The sequence below is a fragment of the Physella acuta genome, unplaced genomic scaffold (assembly GCF_028476545.2).
Source record: "Physella acuta isolate Inbredline_101_S28 unplaced genomic scaffold, ASM2847654v3 ptg000409l, whole genome shotgun sequence".
NCBI lineage: Eukaryota > Metazoa > Mollusca > Gastropoda > Physidae > Physella > Physella acuta.
The window spans coordinates 337,605-352,341 of record NW_026731928.1 but is presented as its reverse complement, the minus strand read 5'-3'; the positions used below and the strand labels follow the sequence as shown (position 1 = coordinate 352,341).

General features: G+C 34.0%; 1 protein-coding gene across 1 annotated transcript; it reads left to right on the top strand.

The window, feature by feature from the left end:
* The first annotated feature begins 9,105 nt into the window (after positions 1-9,105).
* On the top strand, positions 9,106-13,150 carry LOC131942521 (uncharacterized). Its single transcript, XM_059302428.1, has 6 exons — positions 9,106-9,292; positions 10,080-10,141; positions 10,809-10,941; positions 11,196-11,251; positions 11,768-11,875; positions 12,912-13,150. Exons 2-6 carry the CDS (start codon positions 10,080-10,082, stop codon positions 13,141-13,143), a joined length of 591 nt encoding a protein of 196 aa, XP_059158411.1. The 5' UTR covers positions 9,106-9,292; the 3' UTR covers positions 13,144-13,150.
* Positions 13,151-14,737: the final 1,587 nt, after the last annotated feature.

Here is a 14,737-nt window from a genome sequence, read left to right as displayed (position 1 = left end):
TTACATAAAAGCTTGTTATTAAAACGTTTTTTATGAATTTTTTTTCAGTACTTTACATGTTTTATTTACAATAGAGTTACATGACTAAAAACCATTGCGCGCCTACTGAACGTGATGACGCGTGTGGTGTGGTTGGATAGACATGCCTACTAATTCGGTCCAAATTTTAATTTATTCATAAATAATTAATTAAGCATCCAATGGACACCAGCGAGAAAAGTCTCAAAGGTATTTGAGAGGTCCATAAATTAATTTAAAAATCATGCACGGCGTAGTTACAATTAATATGGTTATAAAATCCTGCCTGTCTGTTTTTTTCGGACTTTACTAAAGATTGGATGTATTTGATGTTTATAATATTTTCGGTAACTAAATAAAAATTAAAAAAAAAAGCAAAAACAATTTGGTTTTCACGTGTTATGGCGACATAAACAATGGCATCCTGTTATTCGATAGGCCGCCATAAATTTTATTTTACACATTGTAAGCTAAAAATAGAAAAACTAGGTCATGGTGTTTAAATTTGTATTGTTATTTAAAAACTTGATCTGCAAAGTTTTGTAAACAAAAAACCTATAAAGTGGGGCCGTCAGAAATCGATCACGGAGTTCCTGTACAGCCAATCAATGTTTGTCTTATGAAAGTGAAACATCGGGTTATAACTTAGACTTGATGAAAATAAATAGAAATGTAGCCTTAAACTCAACAAATTATTTTCAAGTTCTCTGGATCTGCAACTTGTATAGCATTGATTCTAAAAAATATTAAATTTCTGAATTAATTGTAGGCTTAAGTTTTTAATAAAATTTTATGTTTTATTATTTTTACGGTCCTAAATCTAAACAAGGTAATTAAAAAGTCTAGTGACAATTTTAGCGCAATTTCCTTATGTTATCTAAAAATAGCTCTGTCGTAGCGTAAATCAAGAGCAGGGTTAGTAAAACCATTGGTTACTTATTAAAACGTTTTTTATTAATTTTTTTCAGTATTTTACATGTTTTATTTACAATAGAGTTACATGACTAAAAAACATTGCGCGCCTACTGAACGTGATGGCGCAGCCATGGAACGCGATGGCGCAGCTATTGAACGTGATGACGCGTGTGGTGTGGTTGGAAAAAATGCCTACTAATTCGGTCCAAATTTTAATTAATTCAAATTTTTTTTTGTGAACGAACGAAAGGATATTTTTGAAAACTTTCTTCGGCAATATTGTTCTAAATTATGGCAGAAATCGATTGGTACATGTTTCAAGTCGCTTAGTGGTCTGGTTGCCGAGATATGAGCCAAAAACTGCATTTTTTCGAGGTTTTTTGGCTTTTCCGGGAAATCCATGAAAGAAACCCGGAATTTTTATGGCCTATGTTCATCCTCGTAATTTGCTTAACATAATTGCTTTTGGAACTAGTCATCGATATTGCTTCGTTGAGGAGGAGATACGACTTAAAGCCCGGACACACATTCATCCATACATTCATTCATCCATTCATTCATCCATCCATTCCCAGAAATGACGGGTTAATAAACGCAATTCTCCAGAATGGAAATTGCGCTAAAAAGCACATTTTTATTCCATGTCAACAATATTACGGAAGGATTTTCGTCAACTCACTGTGAATCGTATCGGTCAAGTAGAAGTGTTCGAATTTTCACTCCGGCGTTTCGATCTAGACAGACTGACGACTGACGACAGAGGAAGCGAGTTAAATAAAAGGTTGTAATAAAATCTCGTAGAAAAAAAATTGAACACCAAGTACTCAAGTGAAAGCAAATGTGGTTAAAGCACGTGGAGCCATTAATACTAAATAGTTAATTAAATGTTGGTGATTTATTTTTAATTGCTTTCCTTATGAACCATGTTCTATAGCAATAGTTAAGCTATTAAAGTAGTATGCAAATAAGAGTCTTTTGTAAGTGTGTTATTATTCGACTACTTGTAAGTTTACAAAGATTAGATATTTTGATGTGCTTAACCGTTGAAGACTTTAGGTCAAATTCGTTGGCATTTCTCTTTGTTTGATTTTCTCATACAATTTTTGTACTAAATAACCGGCTTAACTATTTCATAGCAAATAAATTTGCAATGCCCTGTTTAAAGGTGCATATCCTTGTGCTTTATGACATGTGCATCACATGCATTAATGATCTTCATTTTTACTTTCTCGTATATACGAAGTATAGAGAAAGTATTGTAATCGTGCACAAAAATCAATTGAAATTTTAACAATTTTCACCGTATTACACTTAAGTCCTTCATCACATCCGAAGTATAGAGGACTTATTTTAATCGGGCAAAAATTATCAATCCAGATTTATCAAAATTAAGAGGCTTTATGCGTAATCCAGTCTGAAAAACTGGGCTTTGCAATTCTGTCCGTATGTCTGTGTGTCTGTGTGTGTGTCTGTCTGTCCGTGTGTAAACACTATAACTTGAGTACCGTTACAGCTACGTTGATGAAATTTCATATATAAGTATTTTATCAAAATCATAGATCCGTATCATTTTTTGAGCGGTTTCCGATAACCGGAAGTGGTACTTTTTCTACTTTGAATTTTTCAAAAGCCTATAACTTGAGTACTATTTCAGATAGATAAATGAAATTTCACATGTAAGTAAACGATCTAATTCTCTACCGTCTGTTAAATTTTGAGTAATTTCCATTAACCAGAAGTAGTAATTTACGCTACTTCCGATTTCTCAAAATACTAATGTAAATTTTTAAAGTACTAATAATATTGCGCACTATTATTCACTTTTTTATTTGGCGTTCAATTGGTGTGCAATTCTTTTGTCTACGAGATTTTATTCTATTTTTAAAACTTTATGTATTTAAAATGGATTAAAAATCATGTCTATAGCCCGTGTTCCCATCCCCTGTTGTTTTATATAAGAATATTCGAGAAAGTTTAGGGGAGATCACTCCAGGTTTATTTATCTGTGAATTTGCTTTGTTTACACCATCCAAGGATGAAATATTAATTATTAGTCATTATTTATTAATTTTCACGCATATTTGAAAACAGTTTAAACTTTTTCTTTGTTAATTTGTGTCATCAAAAAAAGTTTAATTTCATGACACAGTTACGTCCCTCTAATAGTTACAATATAGCTGTCAACATTTCTATACTCATCCCCTTAATATTACATTTCTGATAATCTGGTATTTTTCTAGGTGCCTGAGGTACCACCGATATCTCCTTACCAAATGTCAAGTTTATGTTGCATCTGCAAGTGGTCGATCTAATTTTAATTTAAGCACTTTAATGTATACTTTATATGACGCCATAGTCAGTCTAGTTCAGATTTCGGTCACTTTAAACACGATGATTATCGAATCTAATTTTTCCATTATAATGAGAGTGAAAGCAAAAATTTTTTTAGGAACAATTAACCTGCAAGTACCTGACTTAATAAGGTGTGAATAACAAACAATCCCCAAATATTTCTGTTATGTAGGCCTATATAAAAAACGGATACAGCAGGACTAATGTCAAATCTTTTTTCATTCTGACTATTGAGCAATTTTACTAGCAACTTCAAGTGATTGTTAAGTTTTTCAATTAGCCTATGATTTTTTGTATACCTAGAATAAGTGCTTTAAAAGTCCATATAGTACAGGATCCAAGTTTGACACAAGTTAGTAGTTTTTACCTATGTTGTGTTCCAGTGTGTGTTGTAATCCGCTTTGTTCATGAACACCAATCAGTAATAGGCGTCTACTGCACCTTTTTAACTTTATCGATATATATATATATATATATATATATATATATATATATATATATATATATATATATATATATATATATATATATATATATATATATATATATATTTATATATATATATATATATATATTTATATATATATATATATATATATATATATATATATATATATATCTTCCTGCCATAAATAATTTTGCATTATTTCACCAGAAACAGTGGAATTTGTGTGCGTCATTGACATATTTTCAAATTATATTGTGCCATATGAATGCTTTAAAGATGAAGTAAGAAAGCTTTTATTGCTTATATACATTTTATTGGTTGTTTCTCCTATTTAAAATTCAGAAAAAATTTAAGTCTGTCAAGGTTTGCATATAAACTTATTTAACTTTTCTAAAGAAAAGGAATTATATTATCAACTAACTTTATTCCCTTTAATAACTAAATTAAGTATTGCTGTTAACACATAATTTAGTTTAAAATGGTGGCATTTGTCTCTAACTTTAGATTGCTGCAATTTTCACCCAAAAAGAGTTCGCGCAATTGAATAATTACTCTTTTAGTGAACAGTATTCACTGTGAGTTTATAAAATTTGTGTATTTAAATATAATTCACATTAGGCTGCCATATCTTTAAAAAAAATTGTGTTAATTTTAGGGAACAATACAGTGATGGCGTTTTAGCAGTGTATCTAGTAAGGTTCAAAATCATCAACAGGAATTATAAGCCCATTGTTAATCCTAAATATATTTTTGTTATATATTAGTTCAATACATTATTTTCGTACATTAAAATTACATAATGTTCAACCGAATATTGTTAGAATAATAATTATTTTTTTTTTAAATTTGTTTTGTCTATTAGGAATACTCTTGATAAAGTTTATGTCATGTTTAAAACTACTAAACGTGACGGTAACACATATGCTGAGAATACAATTTCAAAAGCAATAGAAATAATCTCAAAGCTCTGTAAAGCTGACACAGGTAGGCTTTATACTAATTTTATTTTCTGTTTTAAAACACATTTTGTACTGCTAAGCATATGATTTATGTTACACCAGACAAACATGGCATCTCATGCTATTATAATTTTTTTTTAAAGTTATTGACGCATTAAGTGGGAGTACCATTTACAAATCTACGCCTAATGAGGCAGGTGAGGTAGAGTTCACCTGTTTCAGTGACTTCGAATATGCCTAGCAGCCCGCACACCCTGCCCCGCCCTCACTACGCCTCTGTTTGTATCCAACACGATTGAATAAAACCGTTCCTTATTAAGTATGTCACTGGCAAAGGGTCAGAAGACATTATAGATACAGCTCACTTGAATTCACGGGTGGGGTGGGGCATGGCCCAACACCTGTAGTTTATTCCAACCTGTTTCGAATTACAATAAGTTAAAATAGTTAATTTGAAGCTTATATTTAGTTCGAACGTCTGTTTGCTTGTTGTGAGTTTGTGGCAAAACGTGTAACTCAATTTTGGCCCAATTCTAATGCAGGAATTTCGTTCAAACATACCTTCTTCTTCAATGACAATTAGGCAATTACTCTACTCAAAATGTCTAAATTTAGTAACAAATTTTAAGCGATTATTACTCGATCAGCATGTTTACAACGGTGAACCGTCACGGCTGGTTGCTTTTAAGTCAGCCTGTCGACCATGACCCAATTTTAGAGGTTACATCCTACAAGTCGGGTTTTAAAGCAAATATTTTTAGTCGTAGTTTCAACTTCGTTTAGAACTAATTTTTAAAAAAAGTGGAAAATAGAGAAAAAAAAATTTAAAATAGCACGGAAAAAATAAAACAATCTTGCCTTTTTTAATAAAAAGCTTTCAAAGGAAAAATGATCACCATAGTTACCTATGCAAACGAAAACAATTTTTCTACACTGAGGCTACTGTGTAGGCCAATAACAAACACGACGGCTAAAAAAAAAATGTTGGTGAATCAACAATGGCAAAAGAAAGCGATTCTTTGAAACCGAGCCTTATCAATATCTACAGGCTAACATATAATAATGACAATACAAATAATATATTTTTGTATTGAAACTAATGTGTAATTTTAAATCAACTAAAGTAAAAGAAAGTAGATTTTTAATGTAATCTTTGTTTATCAAACGTTTAATTTTTTTAAATAGGGAAAATGATACACTAAAGAAAAGCAAATGTAATATAAAAAAATACAACGTATTGAATTATCTCTTTTCGTAATTTATTTCAATTAAAAATTTATATTATTGGAGTATAGAATTAAATGAAGATTACTTACTTACTTACTTAATCCTCATCACTCCCTGTGGAGTATAGGGCAACAACAAATCTCCGCCATTCCACCCTGTCCTGGGCGAGCCACTTTAGTTCATGCCAGGTTTTGCCAGTAGCCTGTACTTCTTCTTCCATCTCCCTCCTCCATGTTCCCAGTGGTCTTCCTCTACTTCTCTTTCCGGGTGGGTTCCACTTCAGCGCCATGTTGGGGAGTCTTTTTTTGCTCATGCGTAGGACATGGCCCAGCCATCTCCATCTCCTCGTTCTAACTTCTGAGACAATGTTGTTTAATCCTGTCCTTCGCCATATTTCCTTGTTCGGGACTTTTTCGTCCCACTTTATCCTGAGGATGCGTTGGAGGGATCTTCTTTCAAAGCCTCTGAGTCGGCTGTCTACTTTCTTGTTTAGTTTCCATGACTCTGCAGCATAGAGGAGTACAGAATGTACATTAGACTTATAGATCCTTATTTTAGTTCTCTGCTGCAGTGAGGATGATTTCCAGATCTTAGCGAGTCTGTTGAAAGCTTGTGCTGCCATTGCTATTCTGGTGGCAATTTCTTTCTCCATGCTGCCATTTGCTGATATATAGCTGCCGAGGTACTTAAAGTCTTCGACCTCTTCTAGCTCTGCTCCATTCGCAAAGGTCTTGAGAGCACTTTTGGTTTTTATTTTCATTAGCTTGGTTTTTCCGGAGTTTATCTTTAGCCCAACGCTTTTGGCAATTTGCTCTATTCTTGTGGTTTTCGCTTGGATGTCTTTTTTGGGCATGTGAAAGTAAAGCCAAGTCATCAGCAAAGTCACAGTCGTCTAGGTGGTTGGTAAGTTCCCAAACAATTCCTCTTGGCTTATCCTCAGTGGCTCTTCTCATAATCCAGTCTATTACCACCAAAAAGATGACAGGTGAGATGACACAGCCCTGTCTGACTCCTGTTTTTACCTTGAACCATTCACTTTGCTGATTTTCGTGTCGCACACAGCATTGGTTATCATAGTACATGTCCTTTTCCTGGAAAGCCATATAGCTCTAGTATCTTCCATAATGATGGATGGTGGATGCTATCAAATGCTTTCTCGAAATCTATGTAGTTGATGTAGAGAGACGAATTCCACTCCAGGGACTGTTCCACTATAGTGCGCAAGACAAATATTTGGTCGTTACATGACCTGTTGGCCCTGAAGCCAGCTTGTTCTTCACGAAGGATCCCATCAATTCCTTTCCTCATTCTTTGTAATAGGACTCTGCAGAAGACTTTTCCTGGTAGAATGAAGATTGTTAGCTAAGAATTTCAACGTCTTGAAATTGAAGATAAATATAAAAAGTTCGCTATAACTATGGTGATTTGAGTTCATTGATTAGAATTATTGACTAAGCAACATAGAATCGAAGAATATTGCTTGACTCATCAATACTAAGTTAATCCGGTTGATAACTAAATGTGCAAGGGAAGAAGAAAATAGTGAAGGTCAATGGAGGCGTGGGGGGGGGGGGGACAAGGCAGATAAACAACTGACAAGCCGGCGCAGCTATCTTGGGGGACAGGCAAGAAAATTGCTAGGCAGTTGAGGCTCGTTAGCTGGGGACAGTCACTCTTCTAGGAGAGACAACTCCAAAATCAAACAACTGCTGCCTTGTAGTTTGTTCTTGGTTGGACAAAGACTATGGAAGCAAATCCAAAATGAAAAGCAGGCTGAACTCGGATTCAATGGTCTCAATGGCGCATAGCCAGTTGACACGTATAGTTAATTGTGTTGGAGGGGATCGCTTCTAACACTAAAATTAAGAACGAAGAAGAAGAAGCTAGAGAATGGGAAAAGGTGAAAGAGCTGTCTTTGGCGGCCCCATGTGCCTTGAGCACCAAAGAGAAAATATGATGAGATTAAAACTTTATTTTATTTTATTTATCTTTTCTTTAATAGTAAAATGTTATTTGAAATTGATGTTTTTTACTTTCTCGTATAGATGAAATATAGAGAAAGTCTTGTAATCGTGTAAAAAAAACGAGATTTTTGCAAATCTCGACGTTTTACACCTCACTGATACGGAAAAAACATAATTTTGCAATCTTTTCCGTATGTCTGTGTGCCTGTCTGTGTGTCTGTGTGTGTGTGTGTGTAAACACGATAACTTGAGTACCGTTACAGCTAGGTTGATAAAATTTCATATATAAGTATGTTATCAAAATCGTAGATCCGTATTAACTTTTTGAGCGATTTCCGATAACCGGAAGTGGTACTTTTACTACTTTGAAATTTTCAAAAGCCTATAAATTGAGTACTATTTCAGATAGATAAATGAAATTTAACATGCAAGTAAAAGATCTAATTATCTACCTTCTGTCAAATTTTTAGTAATTTACATTGACCGGAAGTACTAATTTACGCTATTTCCGATTTCTCAAAAAACGCATGTAAATTTATAAAGTACTAATAATATTGCGCACTATTATGAACATCTTTATTTGGCGTTCGCTTGGTTCGCAATTCTTTTTTCTATGAAATGCTATTCTATTTTTAAAAGTTTAAGTATTTAAAATGGATTAAAAATCACAACTATATCCCGAGTTCTAATCCCCTGTTGTTATATATAAGAATATTCGAGAAAGTTTAGGGGAGATCACTCCCGGTTTATTTTTTTATATCTTTATTTGAGTTTTTTTAGCCATGTTTTTACGAAATTTAAAAAAAAAATGTAAATATTTTACAATAATTTTCCCTTGATTTTTATGATGACGCTGATCAGTTGAAATATTTAAAAAAAATAATACTTTAACATACATTGCTGGTAGTACCTGCATAACACATAGTTACATTTATCGCTGGTCGAACATGCAAAACATTATCGAGTATAATGAAGATCATTGTTTTACTGGACATTTCCCAGCCAGAGTCAGATGAAATCACTAGAAATATGAAAAAAAACCACCTGGTTAAATATAGATATCTCTAATACACATGCAACCGGACACTTATAAGTAGCAGTGAATTACACACCTTTAAAGCACACGACTTTAGTAGTAAATAGCATACCTTTATAGCACATTACTCGACAATCCGGATAGCTAATGTTAGATTCTATTTTTAATTTTTTTACTAGGCCGAAGAAGAATTAGATCGAGGGCAAATATGTGGATTAGTGACATCTTGTATCAAAGGTGTTGCTGAACGGAGAGAAGAATCTCTCTAGTATCTGTGTCAGATTTCATCAGACCGCTGATATATCACTCGGATAAATCAAGCAGAAAATATAAATATTTGGTTTTAAGAATAATCATAGAAAAATATCCAAAGGTTAGTGTAATTAAGTTTTAGTCTATGTTTTTAGTTTATGCATTGTATTTTTTTTTTAAATTATATTTTACACTATGGTAACAGACACGTTATCAATATTATTGTAGGTTCATAAAATATTCATTAAATATTAGATGACTGGCTTCCTTTTAACAATTCAGACAGTGAACAAGTTTGGCTTCGTTCCAAATATTTAAACACTAACTAGATATGACTATTCTTTCAATATTAAAACACTGACTAGATATTGTTATTGATTCAATATTTAAACACTGAGTAGATATGACTTTTGGTACAATATTCAAACACTGACAAGATTTTTTTTTTGTTTTAAACATACAAAAAGTGAGTAGATATCACTTTTCTTTCAATATTCAAACAATGAATATATTTAAATAACTGACTAGATGTGAATTTTATTTCAATATTCAAACAATAAAAACATGATTTTCATCTTGCGGAAGTCTGAACAGTGTACTCAGACAATCAAACGAGGCGATTTTACAAGATCTCAGAATTTAAATAAACTCTGTCGTATATTTATCTTTGCATTTTTGATATAAAAAGTAGCATTCAGTTTTTTTATTGATTCTGTTAATCCTTAAAAAGAATGTTTATTCTAAGCTTTTACCCTAATTCTAATCCTATTATCGCCACAGAGAGGAAAGACAGGATTAGTGTAATCCCTCAGATGATGGTAAAACTGCCAGTTAGATGTATTAATCTATTACTTTTTTTTGTGTGCATAACTATTACGTATTAAACTTATTGACATTTTTTTTTCTAGATGCGCTTTGGGACTCAATGGGATTTTCTTGTGTCAGCTTTGATCATTTTACAAGTTAAAAAGTAAGTATGGGATATATTGAGACATGACATATGTTAAACCCTGTGGGGGGAGTAAAGCTTCCTGCTGGGCCGACATAGTATTGATTCTTAACAATGCTTTGTTATACCCCATGCGAGTACCGAGACTCATATGTTGTGAACACACGCACACGCCTTTCGTGTGATCCGATGCGTAGCGCAACACATACGACAAACAACCACACACTGGTTACAAAACAAGACTGAATAAAACAAAGGCTCGTTGAAAACTAAAAGATTTTAATAGTATATACACTATCTGATCTAAACCTAACACAGTCTATTCTAAACACAAAATACACAAGCTAGTAAAACAATGATACAGTGGCTAACAAAACTGGTATAGACCTAACCTATACTAACCTTGGAGATCTGGACGAAACTGAGGCAATCACACACGTTTTCACACACCTTATATACCCTTTCATAAACAGGTACAAACCGGACAATAACATCTCACAGCACGAGAATTGAACAAGGACGAACGGGATATGGTAACACGTAACAACAACATTCACTCCCATTTATCCCCCTTCTCTCGTTCACTACACCATAACTAGTTACTCAACTCACAAATGCTGTCTTGTGTTGGTAATGTTTTAATATTCGAACTCTAAATTTTTTTCAACTTTCCGAAACCGTGGCAAAGCTTGTCTGCTATTAGGAATACTCTAAATGAAGGGACACTGGACAATATGGATACGGCGTACCCTGATAAACCTGTTGAGATTTACAAGAACAGAATACCGGAAATTTATTCCAGACTATTTAGAGTTATTAAAGTAAGTTGACATACATTTTCTATTGTATCATCTTTTAATGAAGGGGGGGGGGGGGGGGTGGGGGTGGAATAGATAAAAGCTATATTGTGCTTGTTTATATATATATATATATATATATATATATATATATATATATATATATATATATATATATATATAATTACTAGTATAATTCAGTGTTTGACTTGTTATTTTCTATAGAGTACTTTTATGTATTCGACATATCAAACATAAATATTCTCTCCGTTTTCCAGGAAGTATCAACTGCAAAAATTGAGGAGAGATTGACCTACCACGCATGCTGTCAGTCGTAAGCGTACAATTTTTGGCGTTAAAATACAAACTTTATCATATAAACAACATTTACATTTATATGAATTTAAAAAAAAAATCAAACCTGACTTGTAGTTTATTCTTGGATGGACAAAGGCTATGGAAGCAAATCAAAAACAAAAAAAAGAAAAGTAGGTTGAAATCGGTGTCAATGTTTTATAAGGCTCATGAGAGGTTGACACGCAAAACTTCATTGTGTTGGAGGAAATACAATCCAACATTTAAGTTAAGAACAATGAGAAAAAAAATCATACTTAGAGAAAGATAGTTATTATGCACATTAGCTGCATTCGCCAGCATAGAAAAATAAAAAAAATATTACAAAAAGCTATAGGCTATTGATACTTCGTATTTACTTTAACACCTAACGATAATTAAATATGTTGTTATGCCCCTTATTCTAAAAAATGATGGCTTTATCATAATATAATAATTTAGAGGTAACTCTTGATAGATTATTATTTGTAAATTTCCACCCAAATAATTTTTACAGGGCCTTAGGGTTTGTAACATATGACCAGCTGGTTGACATCAATGGAAAACTGGTTACCTTGGTTACGTATGGCAACAGGAAGCAGTATTTCTATTCTGAGACCTGTGTGTAAGTTGATTTAAATTTGACAACAGAAAAATATATCTTTGTTCTAAAACGTGCGTCTAAGTTAATATCAAACAACAAAAATATATGGGTCTTGGACATTACCCCCTTCCCCAACCCGTCAATTCCACCCCCCCCCCCCCCCATCTCCCCTTCCGGAAGTTTTCCTCGACATTATGCTCCGGAGTCGTTACCTCTCTGTCGATTACACCCTCTCAACTACCCCGTCCCCCAATCTTGAAGAACACTGACCCTAACCCTAAACCCAAACTCAAACCACCAACGTATAGCTAAACCTAACCCTATCTTTATTTCTAACCCTAACCGTAACCCTAATCCTAACCCTAACCCTATCCCCAACCCTATCCCTAACCCTATCCCTAACGTGGCGCGTGCTAGTTGACATGGGGAGGGGGTAATTGACAAGGGGAGGGTAATATCCTGCTCCCGAAACATATATTTTACGTGTGTAAATTAACATAAATTGACAACTGAAAAATATATCTTTCGATTTAAGCATGTGTTTAACATATACCATGAAAAAAATATAAAAAATATCTTTGTATTAAAACTTGCTTGTAAGTTAATATCCAACACTAAAAATATAATAAGTTCTAAAACCTATCTGTAAGTTTATATCAAACAAGGGAATGGAGAGGCTGTGTCAAAGAATCCCGGCAAATTCTAAAAGGGGCCGCCAGTCTTAGATTTAAATTTTCATCGTGCCACTAATGGGCCTATGGCAGGAGCCTTCCTGGGAGGCCCACCGTCTTTTTTTCTCGTTAGCCCGATGGGTCAGTCCACCTGTATTATCAAACATTACAACATAAAATACATCTTCGTACTAAAACGTTTGTGTAATCTAATATATACCATTACTAATAGGTGGGTGAAAGTTAATATATAACATTTTTAAAACGTGTGTGCAAGTTAATATATAACATTTCCACATATAACATATAATTTATACTAAAACTTGAGTAGATAAGATTGTAAAGAAAAGAATACCTTAACAGCCATCACCTGTCTTTACCTGCAGAAATTCTGACAAAAAATGCACCTGCAACTGTTTCTGTATGCTCGTCAACCAAGTCATCACAGTGCTGGTGTACAACCCTCTCTACCAACCCTTACAACCCGACAAGTTGATCCTAACCTTGGCTGAGGTGCCCACATTCTGTAGGTGCTTCAACAACGCTAAGCAGGGTGCAAAGCAGGATCCTGAACTGAATTTTTTTTACGATTCTGACCTATCAGATACAAACTTTTAGTTACTTGGTGAAATAAAAAAGAATACATTGGTAACCTGTGATTTCTTGCTTTTTTGTTTTGTTTTAAACAGTATACAAGTAGCTTTCTTTTGTTTATTTTTATTATCATTGACAAAAATTATATGGTCATTTAATTGTATAGCGGCCAAAATTTGAGTCTCTTAACTTTTGACAAAATGGAGGTTGGGCAATTAATGTATTTCAAATAAGTACAGTATTGTTATAAGATGTGATATTTCTCATGGTGAATTAAAGTATTAAGGCCAATGCAAGTGTGGTAAAAAAGAAGTTCCACTTTTTTGACCTGATTATCCATAGGGCAAGTAGAGTTAATCTGTTTCTTGACCACAGCATATAAAAGGATGGTGTGGTCAGCATAAAACATGTGCATTGTTTGTTTAAAAAAACAATAAATTTCCCTTTTGAAATAAATTATAAACCACATTATTTTACAAGAAATTATATACCATATATTTTACAAGAAATTATAAACCACATATTTTACAAGAAATTATACTTGTGAAACGCCCATAAAAAAACGCCAGCATAACTAAGATAACATTGTTATCAACCTAGACTCTAGACGAAACACTGTAGCTAAATTGAAATGCATACTTCAGACGACACTAAGCGTAGAATAACCCAATTTTTCAAAACAACAAGAGGTGAACTGTTTTGAACAATGGTCAGGCTGCTATGGTCTTGATGGGACAGTATTTCAGCAGCTCAAATGACACGTAAATTTCACTCCATGTTATTCGATGTACAGATGTGAAAGTAAATATTTCGTTTCGTTTTTTTTCTGACTGCTTTTACTCATAGATATTTCTAGTTTCGAAATATTAGACCGAAACCGAATACAGGAGGTCGAAAGTTGAAGTTAGATCGATATCTATATAACGAACTTTGTTTACTATTGTGTGGGAGGTTGTTAAACGTTGATTCATAAAGGAAATTTTAGGTCTCTTGACTAGTAATGGGTCGCTTAGATAATATTGGGTAATTTTGGACCAATCAGATGATGGGTCAAGTGAATAATGTAGGGTTAATGCTAGTATGCTGATACACTTGGGTAATTTTTTGCACTCGACAGATGAGGCAGATGAAGTAGAGTTCATCAGTTTCAATTACATTGGTACACTGGGAGATAGTGTGATCAGACTTAAGCAAAACCGATTTTTACCTTCCCTAAGGTGAGTCAGCTGTAGTATTTCTTCCAGACTTTTTCTCCGGGGGGGGGCACTTCCATTTTTCGGGAAGAGGGTGGGGCGGACTAAAATTTCTGGGGGGGGGGGGGGGCGGACACTGTTAGAAGTATATACTTTGTATATAAATTCCATTTCGTTCGCTGGGTGGGGGACGCTAGACTCTCTTCGGGGGGCTCCGTCCCCCTTCCTGTCCCCCCTCTTAGAGACGCCTGGAAGAAAGGAAGAAACACTGGTCAGCTGGGTGGACTCAGGGACTTCTACAGACTCGACCACCGGAACCAAACTCGAGACATTCGGCTTAGCATTCGTTTGCTCTATCATCCGGCCACGCCCCGTCGCCTTCTTCGCACTCCACTTTGTCCGTGTATAAAAAAAAAAGTAAAGTT

Excerpts from the sequence above, each read along its gene's own strand:
- LOC131942521 (XM_059302428.1), top strand. The coding sequence starts at position 10,080 with ATGCGCTTTGGGACTCAATGGGATTTTCTTGTGTCAGCTTTGATCATT. Across the intron at positions 10,142-10,808 it reads ATCATTTTACAAGTTAAAAA|CTTGTCTGCTATTAGGAATA; the intron begins GTAAGTATGGGA and ends ACCGTGGCAAAG. Across the intron at positions 11,252-11,767 it reads TACCACGCATGCTGTCAGTC|GGCCTTAGGGTTTGTAACAT; the intron begins GTAAGCGTACAA and ends TAATTTTTACAG.